This window comes from Neocloeon triangulifer, unplaced genomic scaffold (assembly GCF_031216515.1).
Source record: "Neocloeon triangulifer isolate White Clay Creek 2 clone unplaced genomic scaffold, ASM3121651v1 ptg000014l, whole genome shotgun sequence".
NCBI classification, from domain to species: domain Eukaryota; kingdom Metazoa; phylum Arthropoda; class Insecta; order Ephemeroptera; family Baetidae; genus Neocloeon; species Neocloeon triangulifer.
In genome coordinates this window covers 14,340,656-14,360,435 of record NW_026775556.1, presented here as the reverse complement: position 1 = coordinate 14,360,435, position 19,780 = coordinate 14,340,656, and the positions used below count along the sequence as shown (strand labels likewise).

The 19,780-nt window shown below is 42.3% G+C and overlaps 6 protein-coding genes across 9 annotated transcripts; 4 read left to right on the top strand and 2 right to left on the bottom strand.

Annotated features, from left to right (window-relative positions):
- Positions 1 to 206: 206 nt before the first annotated feature.
- On the top strand, positions 207 to 1,646 carry LOC132199943 (large ribosomal subunit protein uL1). 2 transcript variants are annotated; one of them, XM_059625062.1, is made up of 4 exons: positions 207 to 330; positions 588 to 743; positions 950 to 1,098; positions 1,265 to 1,646. In XM_059625062.1, the coding sequence occupies exons 1-4, from the start codon at positions 326 to 328 to the stop codon at positions 1,606 to 1,608; spliced, it is 654 nt and encodes a 217-aa protein (XP_059481045.1). In that variant the 5' UTR covers positions 207 to 325; the 3' UTR covers positions 1,609 to 1,646. The 2 variants fall into 2 exon arrangements, 1 of the variants encoding a protein (XP_059481045.1); XR_009442145.1 differs by lacking the exon at positions 1,265 to 1,646 and having other exon boundaries at positions 588 to 860; positions 950 to 1,091.
- A 530-nt stretch (positions 1,647 to 2,176) lies between these two features.
- Positions 2,177 to 4,787, top strand: LOC132199483 (apoptosis inhibitor 5). The gene is made up of 9 exons (XM_059624241.1): positions 2,177 to 2,384; positions 2,467 to 2,628; positions 2,764 to 2,929; positions 2,987 to 3,147; positions 3,200 to 3,397; positions 3,451 to 3,651; positions 3,703 to 3,872; positions 3,930 to 4,285; positions 4,340 to 4,787. Exons 1-9 carry the CDS (start codon positions 2,310 to 2,312, stop codon positions 4,423 to 4,425), a joined length of 1,575 nt encoding a protein of 524 aa, XP_059480224.1. The 5' UTR covers positions 2,177 to 2,309; the 3' UTR covers positions 4,426 to 4,787.
- Positions 4,771 to 5,908, bottom strand: LOC132199484 (mediator of RNA polymerase II transcription subunit 7). The gene is made up of 4 exons (XM_059624243.1): positions 5,702 to 5,908; positions 5,427 to 5,624; positions 5,073 to 5,363; positions 4,771 to 5,016 (listed from the first exon to the last, which is right to left on the bottom strand). Exons 2-4 carry the CDS (start codon positions 5,619 to 5,621, stop codon positions 4,837 to 4,839), a joined length of 666 nt encoding a protein of 221 aa, XP_059480226.1. The 5' UTR covers positions 5,622 to 5,624; positions 5,702 to 5,908; the 3' UTR covers positions 4,771 to 4,836.
- Positions 5,909 to 6,060: 152 nt separating this feature from the next.
- LOC132200003 (CDK-activating kinase assembly factor MAT1) lies at positions 6,061 to 7,459 on the top strand. The gene is made up of 2 exons (XM_059625151.1): positions 6,061 to 6,240; positions 6,383 to 7,459. Exon 2 carries the CDS (start codon positions 6,394 to 6,396, stop codon positions 7,363 to 7,365), a length of 972 nt encoding a protein of 323 aa, XP_059481134.1. The 5' UTR covers positions 6,061 to 6,240; positions 6,383 to 6,393; the 3' UTR covers positions 7,366 to 7,459.
- Positions 7,460 to 7,674: 215 nt separating this feature from the next.
- LOC132201837 (pre-mRNA-processing factor 19) lies at positions 7,675 to 10,057 on the top strand. 2 transcript variants are annotated; one of them, XM_059628344.1, is made up of 9 exons: positions 7,675 to 7,714; positions 8,064 to 8,213; positions 8,272 to 8,413; positions 8,469 to 8,607; positions 8,665 to 8,859; positions 8,919 to 9,104; positions 9,158 to 9,358; positions 9,410 to 9,756; positions 9,810 to 10,057. In XM_059628344.1, exons 1-9 carry the CDS (start codon positions 7,696 to 7,698, stop codon positions 9,949 to 9,951), a joined length of 1,521 nt encoding a protein of 506 aa, XP_059484327.1. In that variant the 5' UTR covers positions 7,675 to 7,695; the 3' UTR covers positions 9,952 to 10,057. The 2 variants fall into 2 exon arrangements, with proteins under 2 accessions (XP_059484327.1, XP_059484326.1); XM_059628343.1 differs by having other exon boundaries at positions 9,158 to 9,756.
- A 146-nt stretch (positions 10,058 to 10,203) lies between these two features.
- LOC132201835 (stalled ribosome sensor GCN1) lies at positions 10,204 to 19,747 on the bottom strand. Of its 2 annotated transcripts, none has more exons than XM_059628340.1 (16): positions 19,595 to 19,747; positions 19,436 to 19,538; positions 19,184 to 19,376; positions 18,916 to 19,124; positions 18,704 to 18,858; positions 18,383 to 18,650; positions 18,153 to 18,331; positions 17,923 to 18,022; positions 17,767 to 17,864; positions 15,591 to 17,710; positions 13,958 to 15,513; positions 13,113 to 13,809; positions 12,416 to 12,938; positions 11,778 to 12,357; positions 11,115 to 11,712; positions 10,204 to 10,944 (listed from the first exon to the last, which is right to left on the bottom strand). In XM_059628340.1, exons 1-16 carry the CDS (start codon positions 19,607 to 19,609, stop codon positions 10,302 to 10,304), a joined length of 8,037 nt encoding a protein of 2,678 aa, XP_059484323.1. In that variant the 5' UTR covers positions 19,610 to 19,747; the 3' UTR covers positions 10,204 to 10,301. The 2 variants fall into 2 exon arrangements, with proteins under 2 accessions (XP_059484323.1, XP_059484324.1); XM_059628341.1 differs by having other exon boundaries at positions 18,919 to 19,124.
- Positions 19,748 to 19,780: the final 33 nt, after the last annotated feature.

Below are 19,780 nucleotides of genomic sequence, written 5' to 3'. Positions count from 1 at the left end.
CTCTTTATGCTTATTATTGTTTTTTAATTAATTTTGGTATTTTAATATTTCTTTCACCTTCATTAAAACTACAATTGATTAAAATTTACAATTATTTATTATTTAAAAACACGCATTTGCATTTTGCATTATTTCGTGCTAGTTACAGCGTAAACGCGCCATTTTTCTTCAAATATATCCCACTACGAGATACAGGCGCTTTTTCGTCCAATTGCCTTTTCTCCTTTTAAAAGCTCCTTCCCCTCCCCACCTCCTCTCCTCATTCGTCGGTTTTGTCCTTTCGTCTCATTTTTGTTGTAAACGTGGTGAGGACCAAGACTTCGTAATGTCGTAAGTTTTCCTAAAATATCCTAATTAATTCGGCCTATCCTGTATAATTAACGATTTAATATTGAAACCAATTATATTATCCATCATATTCAATAAATAGTTTTACAATTAATTCCCATTCGTTGCTGGATATCAGCGTTCAAAAATTGTGAACCGGCCACCCGACATTAGATACCGCATGCTTGCTTGATTTGCTTAAAAAGTATTTTGTTTGTCCAAATTCTGCCTTACTTAAATTCGCAATCCTTCTATTTCAGGTCGAAGGTTTCGAGGGAAACGCTCTACGAGTGCGTAGAAGCGATTTTGAAACACAGTGAAGAAAAGAAGAGGAACTTCTTGGAGACTGTGGAACTGCAGATTGGTCTCAAGAATTATGATCCCCAGAAGGACAAGCGTTTCAGCGGCACTGTCAAGTATGTGTGACCTTGACCCAGGGTCTTGAAATAATTGGGAAGGTGGTCATGCCTGTAAAGGGATTATGCCACTGCTAGATAGGGTTTGTCAGTGATATCTGTAGACCCTTACTAGCGGTAAGTGAAAGTCGAAACAAAAAATTAAAAATGATAACAATAAATATAAGAGATCATTTTAACGTCCTGCGTTATGTATTTACTTCCAGGCTGAAGCACATTCCTCGTCCTAAGATGAGCGTTTGTGTCTTGGGTGACCAGCAGCATTGTGACGAGGCCAAGGCAAACAACGTGTCCTTCATGGATGCCGAGGCTCTCAAGAAATTGAACAAGAACAAGAAAGCTGTCAAGAAACTAGGTGAATTTCATTTCATTCCTTAAAAATTAAATTTATTAAATGATGCAAAAGTTTAGGTGCATGTATTAACTGACAATACTGTGTTGATTCTAAATTTCTGATTGTCTCAAAATATAAATCAAGTTTTTAATTGAATCCATAAAGCTAATTTCTTTTATTTTCACAGCCAAGAAGTATGATGCCTTCCTTGCTTCCGAGTCGTTGATTAAGCAGATTCCCCGTCTGCTTGGTCCTGGTTTGAACAAGGCTGGCAAGTTCCCTGGTCTGCTCACCCACCAGGAGTCGATGATGGCAAAGATCGATGAGGTCAAGGCCACCATCAAGTTCCAGATGAAGAAGGTTTTGTGCTTGTCGGTTGCTGTTGGCAACGTTGGCATGAGTGCCGATGACCTGGCCCAGAACGTCCACTTGAGCATCAACTTTTTGGTATCCCTGCTCAAGAAGCACTGGCAGAATGTGCGATCTTTGCACATCAAGTCATCCATGGGACCTCCCCAGAGATTGTACTAATTGACAAAAAATACATTGCTTTCTTCTAAAAATACGAATTTTTGAGTTTTTATCTTAATCTTCCATTCCTTTTACAAATTACTAGGTTAAATCCTGATGAATTGCAATTTGAACATTTTAGCATGCTGAATGAAGCGTTTGCTTAAGAGAAAATGAAATCACTTTTTGGCTATGTGTTCTTAGCATAAGTTAAAAGATTAATATATAAGTGTTGTGCGGAGGCCATTGATTTACTCGATTATTAGGTCCATTGCGGAAGCATTATAGAAAATAAAACGAAAATAACACAGAGCTGAATAATATTATAAGTGGAAAGACATGATATAGTTTAAAGAACGGCTAACTTATTGTCTGGACAAGAATTACAAGAAAGACAACGTTTCTCCAAACGCACCCATATTTCGCTTTATATTCAGAAAGTTCCAGGCCTCCACCATGATGGCGCTAGTGCTGGATCGCCAATTCCTGTTCCTGTAACTCGCAACGCAATGTTACAGATGCTGGGCATTCTTGTGCAACTCCTTTGAATTTCATAGGACGGCCACTGTGGGTGGGCCAGATATGTCATTATTTCATGGGATGTTTATCTTTTGTTCCGTCGGCTTGTCGTGTCTTTGACTGTTTGAAACATTAATCTAGAAAATTTGACTCTTTAAATTAGCTTCGATTTGTTGAGTACGGAAATTTTCAAATCTTCTACGATGGCTACAGACAGCATTGATAAAATCTACAAGATCTACGACGTACTTTCAGCAGCAGGCGACAAAATTTCAGAGGTGAGTCGACTCAAAGGAATGCGTCGTGTTTTGATTTTTTGATAATTTGAGTTATATTAACTGAAAAATCCTCTCAATTTAGCATGAGGCCGAATATCTAACGTTGCTGGAGGCAGTGAAGGGTTCCGACAAAGAGAAGCGCCTCGCAGCCCAGTTCATCAGCAAGTTTTTTAAAAGCTTCCCCAACCTGATTGAAAAGTCGATTGAAAGTCAGTTTGATTTGTGCGAAGATGAAGACGCCATGGTAAAAATCACTGAAAATTATAACACAACAAGAATTTTTAAGTTCTCACCCTTTACTAATTGATAAAATCTATTGACTTGTGTAAATTTTAGTTCTGTATGCATATAAAAATAAAATTTAATATTTTTTTTATAGATCAGGAAGCATGCAGTCAGAGACCTGCCAAACTTCTGCAAAGACCACAAAGAATTCACCAGAAAAATTGCTGATATTCTTACTCAACTCCTTCAAATTGATGATGCGGCTGAACTCTCTGTAGTCCACAGCTCTCTGAATGCACTATTCAAAATAGATGCTAAAGGTGCACACGGCATAACTATTATAATGTGTAATACTAATTTAATTTTTTTATCCTCAGGCACTTTTGGAGGCGTTTTCAACCAAATTTTGTCTGGCGAGGAAATCGTCAGGGAAAGAAGCATCAGATTTCTTTCTGCGAGATACAAAACTTTAGGGCCACACATAGTAACAAAAGATGTTGAGGATTACGTCATTGCTGAGGTCAAGAAAGTCCTGCAGGTATATTTCACTTTTGTAATTTGTTTATATGTATGAGAAAAAAATATTTTAGGATGTGACTGCTGACGAATTCAAACTCATGATGGACATTCTGAGTGAGACTCGACTTGGAAAAACTGTGACGGGCCATCAAGAGCTGGTGGACCTTGTTGTGGAGCAGGCTGAACTTGATCAACCTTTCGGAGGAACAGAGCCAGAAAATGTGTACAGACTGATTGCCTGCACAAGGCATGCACTTCGTTACTTCTCAGTATGTTATTTTTCTCTGCATTGGTGCTATTTCTACTTTTTCTTATCTTGTAGTCTCAAGTTGATGCAAGCAAGTTCATTACGTACATGTGTGAGGATGTGCTGCCTGTTTTATCAGGTGTGCCCAAGACGCTTCCCGAAGCTGAATCGGACTCTCACTTGGAGTTGCTCAAACTGACTGCAGAGCTTAGCAAACACTGCACAACTTTAGAAACGCCAGAGAATAAACTGCAGCATGTCTTCTCAGTTTTACTGGTGAATGATTGAAGATGTGCTCGGATTTGGTGAATTAATGAAATATTTTAGGAATACATGCCCCTGCCAGCAGAAGGTGACGCAGAAAAGTTGGCCACGGAGGATCCCAACTTGGAATTTTCTTATGTCGAGTGTCTTCTCTTCGTTCTGCACCGCCTGGGCAAACTGCATCCAGATTTCTTAGCGGCTAATCCGGACAGGATGAAAGATTTCCGCATAAGGTAATTAAGATTATTCGTTTATTATTTTTGCAGATGTATATATTATCAAATTTCCAGGCTCCAGTACTTTGCTCGTGCTACTCAAGGCTACATGAAGAAGCTAAAAGAGATGTTGAGCGGAAAGTCTCAAGCGCAACTGAAGTCCGAGGAAAATGCAATCAAAGCTGTGGCTTTGAAAACAACTACCAACATTCTGGCTCTGATCAAAGACCTATTCCACACGCCTCCCATCTACAAAAGCAATATCATCCTTTCTTGGACGTCTGTTGCCCCAAAGAAAGATGAGGGTGCCTTCAAAAGGCATGCTCCGATCACTTTTGACGGAAACGGTGCAAAAATGCCCCGAAAGAGTGACGAACAAGCTCGTTACCAGCCACCTGGTGGAAAGTACAGCGAAAGGATTACCTCCTATTGTAAGCTTTTACCTCTTTATCAATTACATAACTTAAAAAATATATTCTGTTCAGCTCCAAGAGGGGCAAGAGGTTTTCGAGGCGGAAGAAGAGGAGGCAATTTCCGAGGAAGAAATCGTACATGGCGAAACACTTACTAAAGTTAATTTTCCAAGGTACTCTACTGCCATTCTCAAACTCCACGTTTTTAAACAAAATTGTTCGAGTGGGTTTTGCTTAGTTTGACTTGCTAGAAATATACTTGCAAGTGCAGAGGATAGATGTAATTATGTGGAATATCACATAGTAAAACTATAAATTTTTATATTACAAGGAAATTTGTCAGCACCCACAGAAATGTCTCTAATCACTAAAAATGCAACTATTGTTTTTCATAAAATTAAATAACTACATATGTTCACTTTGGCGTAGATGCTACATAATCATTTTGAAGGCAAAGGTTGCTGTGTGAATGTGTCATTTGCATTAATAAACGTAATTAGAAATCTAATTTCCAGAAAAATTTGTTTATCTCATAATATGTACAAAGTATACAATGGAAAATAAGAAAACTACAGCGCATCTACAATTTCGCACATCATGCGATCTAATGTGCTGCAAGCTTCATTCTTTGAATCGTCCGATGAAGAAACGTCCATATTTTCAATGTCTTCCATGGGTATCAAAAGTTTTGAGTCGAGCTCTTCATTATCTGGCAGCATTTGCAAGGCCTGGTCCAGAATTTCCATCACCTGAGTAACAATAAAATTATGGAGATGGTACCAAGATCCTTAATAAAAAAGTATACTTTTTCCAAGTGCTTTTGAAACCTTGCTGCTGTCTCCAGCCTCTGTCTTTTCTGCAACTCCATCATTACTCGCAATGTTTCCCTTGCTTGGTGAGGTCTGAACTCATTCAGCAAGTGGTGGATGTGGATAAAGAGCAAACTCAGATCATCCACTTTCTCTGCTCGTCGCGACGACTCAGGACATTGAACTAAAAGGTCCAGCAGGTCCAAGAAATTTACAAGCAAGGAATGGTTGAGTTTCCTCAACTCTCTACGTCTGTCACAGTTTTGCGGGTACAAGCGTCGAATTCCCTGATTAAATCCAAAATTCAGTTGAATAAATAATTGATAAAAATATTTTTACTTGTCAATTACCTGGCTTTCCAAAGGTCGAATTATGGAGTCGTCTGTTTGGTACGGTGTGCCGAACATGGTGTATGATTCCATGACAGGGTTTGGAGGCCGCATAACCCTTCCTCTACGAATGTTTTCATCGGTGTAGTGGCTGTAGTAATTAGCTGGTGGCAGAGGGAAAGCGGAGCTCACGTTGCTGGCTTCAGCGTTTGCCATATTCTTTAAAATGAGGAACAAATTTATAAAAAAACTGCAGTGAATAACTTTAATAAAATTATGGAAATTATGTTACATACTTTTTTGCTTTGCTTATTAAGTTGCGCGGCTGAAAACACTGGCTATTACGCTAAGTAAATTTAAACGCCTCTCCCCTCACGAAGTACAGAAAGTAAATAAAATTCACCAAGGAATTGATTATTTAATATGCAGGCATTAGACTCTGTTTTGATTTTGGTTGATATTACATTTTTCAGATTCAGGATGCGCAGTGAAAGGGGCGTAACGCAGTCGTGGATCGATAAGGAGGATGGGGGGGGGGGGGGTTAAGGGCAATTCCAACAAATCAGGGGGCAGAAAAATATGATAAACGTTTATGATTGGAGGACCAGGCATTCGAAATAGCCATTAAAACTGACACCAGAGACACCTATCGACAACAAACCAATTTTGGCAACAACAAAATGTTAACACAAAGCACAAACAACACATAAACACAGGATTTCAGATTTGAAGTCAAGAGAAGAAAGAAAGGAAAGAAAGCTGCCATTTAATTTGTAGTCGTAGTCTCCTTTTTATTGGAGAGGAACGATTTTTACACGTAACTGAGCCGCAGGAGGTACATTTAAGCATAAATAAATATTTTAGACAACGTTGTATGTAGATAAAAAAAAGATGATACAAACATAATAATCAGAAAAACATATGATTCACATTCATAAAAGTTTTAAAAACTTATTAATATTAGGAATTGTTCTTAGATTGACAAATCATGGAGGAGCAAGCGTGTCCCCGCTGCAAGACGACAAAGTATCGGAACCCGTCGTTGAAATTGATGGTCAACGTGTGTGGCCATGCCTTGTGTGAGAGCTGCGTGGACCTTCTTTTCCTCAAGGGATCAGGATCATGTCCCGACTGCGGCGTGCCTCTGCGCAGGAGTAATTTTCGGGTGCAGATTTTTGAGGACCCTTTTGTTGAAAAGGAGATGGACGTCAGAAGGCGTGTGATGAAAGACTACAACCTCCGAGAAGAGGACTTTGCCACCTTGAGGGAGTACAATGATTACCTAGAGGAGCTGGAGACCATTATTTACAACCTCACCAACAATATAGAAATAATTGCCACCAATCAACGAATTGACAAATTTAAGCGAGACAATAAAGAGATCATTAGCAGAAATCGTGCCAGGACGGGCCGGGAAGAAATGGAACTTGAGGAGCTTTTAGAAGAGGAGAAGCAAGTCCACGAAAACAGGAAACGAGCCATTGTGGAGGAAGAGTTGCAAGAGAAGCGGAAAAAGATGCGAAACAAAGAGGCCTTGATTGACGAGCTCATGTTTTCAGAACAAAGTGCTGCTAGTATTGTAGAGACATTCAAGAAGAGGAAGCAGGAGGAGGAGGAAGAAATAGAAAAGATCGAAGTTGCTCTACCTCCTGTTGCTGCAACTCAGTTCTCTACAGGCATCAAATTTGGACAGCGAGTGCCAAAAGATGGATTTTTACCTGTTCCCAAGGAGGATGATACTCCTCTTTACAAATACGAGCCTTTGGTTATACCCAGAAACGGACCAGTTCCTCCAAATTGGAATGAACTTACGGAGATGAAGTATATTGTGCATGTCCGAGAAGCTTCTAAAGTGGAAAAGGCAGGAGGTTTCCTTGCTCAGCTGGCTTGTCTGAGGGCCCTCGAAGAAGCCTTTGATGGACTTTTTGCCTCAAAAAAATTAGTAGTAGGAGAAAGCTGAAATTTGGCGTAATTCATTTTTTAAATTTATTAAATTTCTGAAAAATAAATTTGATTCAAACGCGATTAAATTGAGTCATTTATCATTGAATTTTTTTGCAAGAATAAAATTATGTAGTTAAGAAAAAAGACAGTGAATTATGAATGAATTTAACAATAACAATTTTTTTTTATTAAACGCTTTTTTTACATGTATGTGCTACTAAAATACACTGACCTCTAATAAAGAGATTTTATGCTTTTTATAGTATTTAAAATTCGCGCCTTTATATTCGGCGAAGGCGTGCACAGCGCCATTTTTAATTTCTGGGTTGTTGTCGCGTGCGTAAAAATGGCGCTCTTCTGTGCAAGTGAGTTTTCCCTTTTTTTAATTTATTTTAATTAATTTATTACAAACTTTTCTTGAAATTTATCTCGCACTTTACAACCACGAATTATCTATTCTTAATTTTTTAAATTTGGTATTAAATACGAGTCATAAATCCGCAAGAAATGACTCTTCAAAGTTTGCCGGTTTAGAAAGGGATCCTTGTTTAGGATTCCAAAAACACATTTTAACACATTCTTGGCAAAAATTAACCGAAAAATTATCATGCTTCATGCTACCAAAATTTTTAATTGATCATTTTTTCACTGCGTCTTTATTTCAACAACATGCTCAATTTATGTATGAATAATTTGAATTTCTGTTCATTCCAGTCTCAAACGAGGTGCCCGAGCATCCGGTGGTTTCCCCTGTGTCAGGGTCTATTTTTGAGAGGAGGCTCATTGAAAAATACATTGTGGAAAATGGGATAGATCCCATTAGTGGCAAAGAGCTCACCGAGGACATGCTCATTGACATCAAGAGTAAGCTTTTAAAATATGAGTCATAAACAGTTGATAATTTTTTGCTATGCATTTGTAGCTACACAAGTTGTTAAACCAAAGCCTCCATCTGCTACTAGCATTCCTGCCATCCTGAAATCGCTTCAGGACGAATGGGATGCGGTGATGTTACACAGCTTTACTCTTCGGCAACAACTGCAGACAGCCCGTCAAGAGCTGAGGTTTGTTCATAAAAATTAAACATGGCCTCTTATCTTCAATCATATTTTGTTTTAGCCATGCCCTTTATCAACATGACGCTGCGTGCCGTGTAATTGCTCGTCTCACAAAGGAAGTGTCCGCAGCCAGAGACGCTTTGGCCACTTTGAAACCACAAACTGGCATGGCCCCAGCTCCGATCGGAGCTCAACAAACTGTAATTTTACTTGCAAGATCAAAATTGTCATTTTCAATAATTATTTTTAAAATGCAGGCATTTGCTGCTGAGGCAACTGGAACTGCCGCTCAGCCTCAGGAACAAGCTGGCATGACTCAGGATATTATACAAAAGTTGCTCGATAAGGCCCAGGTCCTTACGCAGGAGCGTAAGAGGAGAGGCAAAGTTGTGCCAGAAGAACTGGCAACCCCTGAAAATGTCAGAGCTTTCAGAACACTTGCATCACATCCGGTATGCATTTTAAAATTAATTGTTATCTTATATCTTACTCTTGCCATTTATTATTTCAGGGTATCCACAGTGCCAGTATGCCAGGCATTTTATCATTGGACATCCATAGCGGAGACTCAAGCAAAATTCTCACTGGAGGAAATGACAAGTGTGCTGCTGTTTTCAACAAAGATACGGAGCAAGTGGTTGCTATCCTGAAAGGACACACTAAGAAAGTCACCAAAGTTATTTATCACTTTGACGAGGTAGGGTTTTTTATTTTGTTTTTAAATCTCAATCAATGATATCTAATTGTCAGGACACTGTTATTACTGCGTCTCCTGATGCTACCATTCGAGTTTGGAATGTGCCAACTTCTCAAACTATCCAGCTGCTGAGAATTCATGATGGACCCGTCACAGGCCTTTCCCTTCACCCAACCGGCGACTATGTCTTGTCGACTTCAATTGATCAACACTGGGCTTTTTCAGATATCCGCTCGGGACAGTTGCTAACTAAGGTAATTGAAGGAATATACCCTTGTATTGTTATTATAAACTATTTATTGAAGGTGACTGATGAAAGCTCTGAGGGGGCAGGTTTAACTACTGCCCAGTTCCACCCTGACGGACTTATTTTTGGCACTGGCACTACTACCTCTCAGGTTAAGATTTGGGATGTGAAAGAGCAATCAAATGTTGCCAATTTCTCGGGACACTCTGGACCAATCACCTCCATTTCATTCTCCGAGAACGGCTACTACTTGGCAACAGCAGCTGAGGATTCCTGCGTCAAACTTTGGGATTTGCGCAAGTTGAAGAACTTCAAAACGATCCAGCTAGATGATGGTTATGAAATCAAGGATCTGTGCTTTGATCAAAGTGGAACTTACTTAGCTGTTGCTGGAACTGACATCAGGTACTTTAATTAGTAATTAAAAAGGGGAAAATACTAATATTAATTTTTTTTAGGATTTACCTCTGCAAACAGTGGCAAGACCTGAAAGTGTTCAATGACCACACAGCCATGGCTACAGGTGTAAGATTTGGCCAAAACGCACAGTACATTGCTTCTACTTCTATGGATCGCACACTAAAGCTGTATGGAATGTAAAGCCTAGCGATCCCCGTGAATGTGTCCGTAAATTTGTTCCACTACATTCTTAGACTTTGTTTACAAACTTCAATAATAAATAAATTGACATGTAATTATAAGAGTATTTTTACGAGTTTTCATTTTATACCTGTAATGATAATTTCAGTTTTAAAATATTAAAAAAAAGAGTAAAAAATAACAGTGGCTTATTTTTGTTTATATTGAGGCATTAAAAAGGATTTGTAGTTAAATGAACTAGAAAATTTTATGAACATGGATTTATTAATAGTACACGGTCCTTGGAAACACGCAATCTTTGTAATTAAAGCTGGAATTCTAGGTCCAGCAAAGGCAAAAAAATGCATCAGTCACACAAGCAGGGTGTCGTCAAGTTCCTCCTCCTTGCCCTCTGGCTGGTTGGCGATCTTCTTGAGCACCTTGCTGATGACATCTGACAAACTCTCCTTGGCACCCACATCAAGCATAGCCATGCACTTGTTCTGAAACTCGTTGTCGTGCCTCAGACGGAGAACGGCAACCAAGGCCAATTCGCTGTTGGCCTTGACAACGGTGTTCTTCTCTTTGGTGCCATTCACCAGAGTGGGGATGAGTACCTTAAGCAGCTCAGGTTGCAACTGCTCAGGTGGCACAGTCCTGGCGATAAAGGTTGCCACTCTGGCCAACAACTGCTTTACTTCATTGCTCATGTGGTTCATGCTCCTTGCCAGTGGCTGCACAAGTGCCGAGGGAATTGGCTGCTTATTTTTCATCAAGTGCACCATCAGGTACCCGCAGCCTCGGACTCCATTCATCACAATTGGAACTCGATCTGCTGCTAAATAGCTGGCCAATACTTTATCCACTTTGGATTTGTGCTCATCAGTGTAAATGGACTCAGGGGATTCTTTCAGGCAGACGAAAACAGCAGCGCTTCGTCCATGTCGCAACGTCCAGTCTAGAGACGGTTCATCAACTAGCAAACGCTCAGTCAGCAACTCATTTAATTTGTCCCTGTTTGAATGAAATAAGATTTAAAAGGGCAAAGGTAACATCCTGCAGGATATGAAAATATTTAAAAAAAAAAAAAAAAAATTGCTGCAATTTTTCTACTTGATTTAAAATTTTTGATTGTAATAGAAACTTTAGTAGTAATAATAATACCAATACTTAAAAAAACTTACTTTGAGAGCCATCGACAAAGGGCGCCAAGACATCCAGCAGCTGCAGATCGGGTAGTGTCCTCAGGGTGTGAGAGCATGGAAATGAGAGTTTGGAAAACTGCCTTTTTCAGCGGGTCTGTCATTTTCTCGCCAGCTGGAGTAATAACGCCGCGAAGGGCATGCAGGGTCGTCTCTCGAATTCCAGGGTCATCAGCGTTTTTAACGTTGTTGTGAAGTTCCATGAAAAGTGGGTCAGCTCTGGTGTGGATTACAATCAGGTGGCTCAGGGCACACGCTGCCTTCAGGCGAACCTGTCTGTTGGCGTCGTTGAGGGCTTTGAGGAAGGTGGTCTGCAACTGTGGAAGGAATTGCTTCAGCATCAGGCCCACCTTAGCCAGCAGGAGAGCCAGTGTTTCCAAAACGGCAGCTTTCACGTTCCAGTTAAAGCGATCACCAAGGATACGGATCAGTGGTCCAGTAATGTGCACAACAGACGGCTGCAGAGCTTCTGCGCTGGTCAGTTTAATTACTTCGCCCAGTCCTTGGGCAGCCTGTTCTTTCAGTTCAGGGGCACCGTTGAGGATCGCCTCACGGAATATTGGTAGAATTGGAGTGATTCCTATGAATCAAATAATTATAAATTAAACATCAATAATCCAAAGTACTTGGGGATTTTAATTTTACCTTTCGGCAGACAAAAGCCTGGCAGCAGTTCCTGGCCCTTCAAATCGCTCACTGTAAATCGAACAGCCTGGCGGATATCACTGACATGCTCAAGCTGTTGGGCAGGGTCAAGTGTCTTAGTGACGGCATTCAGCGCCTCCCAGCTCATTTGTAGAACATCCTTGTCTTGGTCAGCGAACAGGTGAATCAGACCTCGCAACAGTTGAGGCACATACTGCGAATAATCCGCTCTAGAATGGCTGCAGAATGCGCACAGCAAGGTGGCCGCTGAGCGACGGGTCTCAGCTTTTTCTGACTTGGTTGCCTCCATCAGTTGGTCCATTACAGTCCGAATTCCAGCCTCATCAGCAATAGACAAAATCACAGCCTGACAATACTCAAGCTCCTGAGCCTCGTTGGCCGTTCCCTGTGCGTCAGCCAAGGCGGAGAGAAGGGCAGGCAAAATGCGGTGGAGATATTTGGTCAGCGCTTCTCCAGCAACTGAAGCCAAAATGGACAGAGCTTTGGTGTTGGCCTTTGGCGGGGCAGTCAGCTGTGGCACCAAGTATGGCAGAACCACACGGGACTTGATAGCCATAACCTGAAGGGGAAATTCGAAAACTGTATTAAAATTTCCTTTTTTAACTCCATTAAATTACCTGTCGTAATCCATCTAGGGTATACTCGGCTAATTCAGGGTCGCTCAATTGTTGGAGCATAGCCGGTAAAATGTCATCCAGAGCCCTTGCTCCGACCGTTGAGTGCAAACTGTCAAACGTTTTGGCCGCAGCATGTCTCACCTCGGGAAGAGGATCACATAGAGCTTTTCTGACGGTTGGCACCAAGCTATTGACAAACGTGAGAACCATGTCCCTGCTGGTTGAGGCCATGATTTCCGAAAGTCCAATGCAAACACCTTGGCGCTGATCTGGCTGGTCGGACTCCAATCCCCTTTCCAGAATGGGAATAATTTCAGGCAGCACACGCTCGCCCAGTTTCCTCACAAGATCGCCCAAGGTTCGAGCTGCCACTTGACGTTTGTCGTAACTCGTACTGGCCAAGCAGCCCAAGAGCAAGCCGAATAAAGTGGGTAATATTTCTCTCAGGGTGCGAGGTGTGTTGGTGACGACAACCTTCCAAACGTGAAGGGCAGCTTGACGAACCATCAAAGCAACGTCAGATCTAAATCACAAATTATAGCAAATAAATATTAGCTAAAATAAAAATGGTTTTATTATGCTTTTAGACAAATCAAATTTAAAATTTAAAATAGCAACTATTAATGCTTAATAGCACTCACTAAACGTATTTATGAAATTATATGATTCTTTAGAAGAGATATAAAAATTCCCTCACCTTCCCATATACAATCCAGCTAAGACTCTGTTTCTTCTCTCACCACCAAGGGCATCAATAATAGCAGAGTGGCTTTGCTCAGTTCCAAAATTGTCGTCTTCGTCTGCAGTCTCGGTACTCATTTTGCCGGACACGCCTGATATCTTGTACAGCAAGTCACCCAGCAACTGCACCGAGCTGTACCTGATCCTCCAATTGTCATCAAATAATCCCTGCTCCAGTTGGGGAAGCAGCAGCATGATAGCTGTGTCTGCGTACAAGTTAACAATTCGCTGACCTGCCTTCAGAGCCGTGTCACGGACATACTCATTTTCATCGGCCAGGGCTTTCAGAATGGGATTGATGATTTCACCTATGTATGGTGTAAATTCTTTGGGGAAAGCAACGGGCATGTAAATGAACATCATGATGTAGCCATCCTTTACGTGAGGCGCAATGTCGGTTCTCTCAGCCGTGGCAATGATTTCAGGCATCAGTTTGTGCAGTTTTTCTACACCTAGGCCGCCGACAACTTCGCTCAAGCCCTGAGCAGCTCCTGACCTATCTACTGAGCTTGATTCTGACGTCAAGGTTTCCATCAGCCAAGGTAAAAGTTCCTCGAAACTTGATTCTCCCATTCCCCTGACCATTGCTCCCAGCGCTCTTGCTGACACACTTCTCACCTCAGGCACAGGGTCCAACAAGGACATCTTCAAACCTTAAAAAAGCGATATGAATTTGGATTAAATTTTGAAATATCAATGAAAATAACAAATATTAAAAAAATAAATTGGGACGTCAAAGACTTTTAGATACTCATTATTTTATTATTTTGTAAATAATCAATATTAATGAAATTAAATTACCAGGAATGATGGTGGGTAAATATGGCATCAAGTCTTTTTGTGCAGTCAAAGAGTACATATTTCCTATAATCTGAGCAGCCATCTTTCTTGTCTCGGTGGACCGATCTTGGAAGGCTCGTTGGACCACAGGCATGATGAGAGCCAAAGAGGGTGCATCTATGAAGTGCACAAACTGCGTCTCAAGGAGCGTCTGCAAAGAGGTAGCAGTCTTTTTAGCGGGGTCCTGCAAAGCTTCCAGAAGAACTGGGACGATGGCTTGGATCTCAGGATTTCGGATGACAGAACCAATCTGCCCAAGAGCCTGCGCGCCTGCCTTTTGCACTTTTACATGAGAGTCGCTCAAGACTTCAATCAGCTTGGGAACAATACTAGGGAGACAAGATGACAGTTGCTTTGGCGCACAGAAGGCCATGGCGCCAAGTAATTCGACGGAGCCAGTTTTCGTGCGCCACGAATCTTCTTCAAGAGCTGCCAGCAATGAGGGTAGCACAAGTTTGACTCCATGGGCGGAGAGTCTGCTCATGACCACCTTTGCCGTTTCATCTGTGGCCTCTCTTACGTACTGGTTGGGATCTCCGAAGCAGAGGAGCAAGTGGGGCAGAACGTGAACAATGTACGGCTCAAACAAACGACCTAACATGCTGCAAAGCATTTCAAAGGCAAACAGGGCACCTTCTCTGTGCTGGTAATTTTTCTTGTCCTGAATGGCTTCAGTCAAAGTGGCCATGATTTCCAGTTGCTTCAGGGCAAGAATTCCTAGGCCCTTCACCACTCCGGCCAAGCCGTAAGCAGCTCCTTTCCGCTCGCCGTATTTATCAGACTCCAAAAGTTGTCGGAAAAGTCCTCTGACAATATCTGGAGCGTCGTCGCTCACAGCCTGCATCAGGGGTGGCAGGCAGTTTGCAACGGCTTCTTGCACCTGTTGCGATGGAGTGGTCAAAGCGTTGAGGAGGCGGTGCACGATTGGTTTGATTCTCGGGTCAGTCAATTCCAAATGTCGGGCCAATGAACCCATCAAGATCACGACAGATTGGCGAACAGCGTCATAGTTGCTAGAATTGGGTGCTTTATCCAAAAACTCTTCAAAAGTTGGCAGAAGACTGCTGACAGTTTCTTTGCCATGAAGATCCACAGCTGCAAGGGCGGACGCCAACATTGCTTTCCGGACGTTTTCGTTGCGGTCCATCAGACCTGTTGAGACATAAAATTCTGCCAGTTCTGACACAAAGACTGGCGTGAGAAGTGGAGCGAGCTGCTGGAGGGCCATAGCAACCCCCTTTCTTGGCTCCCAGTGATCAATGGAGTCGACAATCACACGACCAAAGTCATCCAGCTGGGGCGGGGTCATGGCCAGCTTATCTTCATAAATGAGTAGCAGTTCTTGCAGCACTCCGTTGAGCAAAGAGGTGCGCTGCTTGATGAGTTCAGCCAAAGCTTCAGCAGCGGCTGTTTGAATTTCATCTACAGGATGAATAATGTCCTTAAGTAGTTCAGGGCAGAGCTTTTCGTGATTGATTTGCAACTTTGCAGCCTTCCACAGCTGATCAGCAGGTTCTCTGAAATTAGTTTAAAATTAGAACTCAGGAAATTATATTTAGTAAAATTAAAATTGCAATTTTTTAATTAAACTAACCTGTTTTCATTGCAGACGTCATACAAGGCAACATACAAGCGCCTCTGAAGCTCAAGACTAAGGTCATCTTTTGGTCCGGGAAGAGCTTTTTCCATGGTTAGAAGCGCCCTGATTGCTGAGTCCCTAATCACAGCCAAAGGGTTTTGCAGAGCAGTCATGAGTGCTCTAACTTCATCCTCTCTGGCTCGAGCACAGCCAGGGTTGCCGGAGCCAGACATGGCCACGTCAATGAGGGTGTTGCAGGCCAACTGTTGCAGCCGGCTGCTTGTTTCTCCAATGATGTCGATCAGCAAATCAAACATGTTCTTCCTCGGAAGCAGGGTGGGATCGTGCAAGTCGTCAGCGCCGCCACTCCTCATCTTAGCGTGCTCTGATATGAAGTGGATGCCCATGTTGATCAGGTTTTCGTTTGGGTTTTTGCTCCTGATGCCAAGGTCAATGGACAAAAGTGAGGCTCTTATCAAAGGAAAGCAAAAGCAGAATGCTGGGGCGCTCAAACAGACACCCGACTGAATCTCGTCTCCCTTTCTCTTTCGTGAAATGGCTTTGTCGAGCAGCGCAATTGTCCTCTGCACAGCCAGCAACAGATCTTCTTGTTGCCATTCGTGGTCGATGATGCATTTGGGCAAATGCATTCTAAGCGTGGTGTAACCAACAAGCTGATTCAATCCGCCGCTTTTACGTGGAAACACGCATTCACCCAGTCTGATGAAAAGCAAGTGTGTGGCTGGAGCGGCCAAAGGAGATTGCAAGGTTTGAAGAACAACAGGAATCAAGTCTTTGAAGTAGAAAGAAAATGCCTCTGGCTTGCTTTCAATGGCGGAATCAATCATAGAGATGGTGCTAGCTAGAGACTCGCTCAAAACGGCAAGTCGGTTGCGTATGGCGCTCTCCTTCTCAAGCTGCACCCGCATGGCCTCTCGTTGCTTGTGGCTCATTTCTGGTTCAACCTTGACGCCCTGCTTCTTCTTCTTCTCAGCCAGTTCCTTCCTTAGTTGCATTTCTTCCACTTGGTCTTTGTATGAGTAGGCCTTTGACTCTCTCTTCATGTTCTTGGCGTTGATCAGACCATCATTCTGATCAACCGAAACAACGCTCTTGTCGTAAAGTTCACCTTCTGGAGTCAAATAGATCTGGTAATCTGTCAGAGTCACATTAAGCAATGCCGAGTCTGCGAGTTGTGTCAGACATTTTTCGGCCAATGTTGGAAGCACAAATGCCCAGCCTGCCGAAATGACCGACTTCAATGCGTTGAAAAAACATGGCTTGTTCTTGTATTCGACAATGAGTCTGCGCCTCAGCTCTTCAGCGTTTGCTTCAATGAACTTGGTGGGCGACACGCTGGCATGTTTCAAAAGTTTCAGCCAGAGCGCTGAATCAACAGAGGACACCAGTTGGTGGTGGCAGCTCAGCAGTCCGCTAAGCGCCAACTCCGCAGCGTCCTCTGCCATTTTGGAGCTGGAGCAGATTGCCAGGATGCAGTCAACATACACCTTGGCACTCACTTCTCCAGCTCCCTTCCCCTCGACCCCTCCACCAGTGTCCACAGAGTTATTTTCCTTGTCTGGCTGCAGATTCTCTAGGAAATCATTCAACTCCTCCAGTAGCTGACAGGCCAATTTGACGCCACCGAGAGACTGCACAAGTCTCTTCACTAGGGCTCTGGTCTGCTGCCTTACACCTTGATCATTGTGAGTCATACAATAAAGAAGAGCATGCTGGACAGGTTTGAGTTCGGTCTCACTCTTTTTGTGAGCACTAAGAAGACGCTCACAATATTGGGCCACTAGATTTAAGGTGGACGCAGTGCTCTGTGTAAGGAATTTCTCGGAGAGGAAAATTTGCCGGTCCATGTCGTACACGATGGACCAGAAAGAATTTAATTTTGACTCAACCGACACATCAGCTGCGGCTAATTTCAGAATTAGACAAGCAGCTGCCAGGCCCTCAGTTACCACTGCTTGCTGTGTAGTTTGAGCAGAAGCTTTTTCCACTCTCTTTAAAAGTGGCTCCAAAAGTTCTGCGGCCTGGTTGAGAGTGTTCCCATGGAAGCACACCAGCATGCATTCAATGTACGCAGTTCGAACAGATGAAGTGCTTGTCTTCAGCTCTGGCCCTTTCTAAAAATTGAATATGATTATTTCATCAAATAAATAAAATCAATTTCTTTACTTACGATGAACCAATCGATCACAATTTTAGGCACACTGTTAGCAAATTTTGCACACCACAAGGAGTACATCTCAAGAATCTTCACCAAAGTTCCTTCATGGACTAAAAAAAGAGGCATGAAATTACTTTATGAACTTACCGAAAGGTAGCTAATAATTACTTTCAATTTCTAGAGATTTGATAAAGCATTCAGCCGCTTTGCAAGAAAGTTGATGGACGCTGCTTCCAGTAACTGCATTTGAACTCAAATTTCCAATACCCTAAAAAGAAAATTGGGCTTCAGATTAATTTATAAACCCTTGGGCATTGAGCTGAGCATTAGCTTATTGGAAAATGCCATTGTAGATTTATTATATAAAACATTTTTTATTTTACATAGAATTTACAAACCTGAAGTACGCTCATTTTCATATCAGCTGTCGACAATTTTCCCTCCGAGCCCTGAAGAATTCCAAACAAATGGACAAGCAAGTCCTCCACAGCAGATGAGTTGCTGCACTGTTGAGAGACGCTTTTCACAGCCTCGGCAGCACTAGCTCTTAAATCATCTTGCTTGGAATATAGAAGGCCTATAAAAAAATAAATATATTATTGCAATTACTAAGTTCAAAATGACATACTTGAAAGGCTTTTGGTAATGTTTGATGAATCAGACGGCTTGACGTATTGACTCAAGTCAAGGGAAACAGCACTAAGAATGCATGCAATGCTGGAAAGAACTGTCTCAGGAGATCTGAGCAAAGCTCGCTGCAGTGCTGGGAGAAGGACGCTGCCTAGGTCGTCATGGGTCAGGTGTCTGAGGAATGGCGCACAGGCCTTGACTAAATCAATTCGAGCAACTTGCTTGCAGGTCACAGCACTCTTCACAAATACTTCAAGCAAGGGAGCCTGCGGTTGAGAATATAAATAAAAATATTAAATTGGAAGTGCACTAAACAAACCTTGAAATCTGCAATTTTTTCAGTCGTCTTCAATTCTGAATAATATCTGGCCAGATAAGAGCCGTAAACCACAATGGCGATGTTGCCTTCCTCTGCCTTGACCGCCTCTTTCAGCTGCTCGGAACAAATTTGATGCAGTTTTTCATCTTTGCTGCCTGCATTTTTATTTTTTAATTACATAATAAAATTTCCTATTCAATCATAAAAATCACCACTTTTGGCAGCCGACCATGTCACAAAGAGAATGTGCTCAGCTTTCTTTGAGGCTTTAGTTCCACCTCCGCTGACAATTGAGCAGAGAAACTGTGCTTGGCATGCCAGGATACCTGCCAAATCTGGCCCGACGGCTAGCTTCGATGAATTCCTCAGCAAAACGCAGGTCCACTCAAGCGCGTATAGAGATGTTTGTGCAATGTTTTTTCTATAAAAAAAGTTGGAAATTTTAATTTTGATGAGCATTGCAATTTTGTAATATGTTACGATGGGGAGACAGAGTTGAAATTGTTAGCCGTCTCCAGTAAAACCGGCACAAGACTTTTCAGAGTTGCTTCTTCATGTGTTTTGACCAGGGCAGCCAAGAAAACTTTGACAAACACTTGCGACTTGCTGTCTTCGTATCGAAGCAGCACTGTTGGCAGGAGCTTGCAGAGCTTTTTGATGACATTTTCAAAGCCTAAAAGGTTAGTTTATTTTATTTTCATTAAAATAAATTAGCTTCAATTTAAATCTGACCTGGGTTTTCAATCACGGCGACCAGGGCCTTGAACGTCGCCTTCCTATCTTTGCGGCTGGCGGTCTGTATACGAATCGGCAGATCTTTTAGTGCTGAAGCGAGCTGAAATTAAGAAAATGAGGCTGGCGTCCGAAAACACAACTCGTGGGATGCAATACCTCCGCTTCTGCCATGGCCAGTAAAGTTAGGTGCTGGTCAAATTGGGCAAAATTTTACACCGGTGTCAACGAAAGCCAGAACACGAGTTGAACCACGGGGTGTTTTCGAGACGAGGGAGGAGGGAGACGTGCCCTGCCCACTTTAGATGTCCGTACGGTGGCAGCACCTGCCGAGTCGATCCGTCA

Coding starts and splice junctions, on each gene's coding strand:
- LOC132199943 (XM_059625062.1), top strand. Junction 744..949: donor CGTTTCAGCGGCACTGTCAA/GTATGTGTGACC, acceptor ATTTACTTCCAG/GCTGAAGCACATTCCTCGTC. Junction 1,099..1,264: donor GAAAGCTGTCAAGAAACTAG/GTGAATTTCATT, acceptor TTATTTTCACAG/CCAAGAAGTATGATGCCTTC.
- LOC132199483 (XM_059624241.1), top strand. CDS start 2,310: ATGGCTACAGACAGCATTGATAAAATCTACAAGATCTACGACGTACTT. Junction 3,398..3,450: donor ATGCACTTCGTTACTTCTCA/GTATGTTATTTT, acceptor CTTATCTTGTAG/TCTCAAGTTGATGCAAGCAA. Junction 3,652..3,702: donor ATGTCTTCTCAGTTTTACTG/GTGAATGATTGA, acceptor GAAATATTTTAG/GAATACATGCCCCTGCCAGC.
- LOC132199484 (XM_059624243.1), bottom strand. CDS start 5,621: ATGGCAAACGCTGAAGCCAGCAACGTGAGCTCCGCTTTCCCTCTGCCA. Junction 5,364..5,426: donor TTCGACCTTTGGAAAGCCAG/GTAATTGACAAG, acceptor GGATTTAATCAG/GGAATTCGACGCTTGTACCC. Junction 5,017..5,072: donor TTCAAAAGCACTTGGAAAAA/GTATACTTTTTT, acceptor ATTGTTACTCAG/GTGATGGAAATTCTGGACCA.
- LOC132200003 (XM_059625151.1), top strand. CDS start 6,394: ATGGAGGAGCAAGCGTGTCCCCGCTGCAAGACGACAAAGTATCGGAAC.
- LOC132201837 (XM_059628343.1), top strand. Junction 8,608..8,664: donor CGATCGGAGCTCAACAAACT/GTAATTTTACTT, acceptor TTTAAAATGCAG/GCATTTGCTGCTGAGGCAAC. Junction 8,860..8,918: donor GAACACTTGCATCACATCCG/GTATGCATTTTA, acceptor TTATTATTTCAG/GGTATCCACAGTGCCAGTAT.
- LOC132201835 (XM_059628340.1), bottom strand. Junction 18,859..18,915: donor ATGGTCGGCTGCCAAAAGTG/GTGATTTTTATG, acceptor ATAAAAATGCAG/GCAGCAAAGATGAAAAACTG. Junction 13,810..13,957: donor TTTACCCACCATCATTCCTG/GTAATTTAATTT, acceptor CGCTTTTTTAAG/GTTTGAAGATGTCCTTGTTG.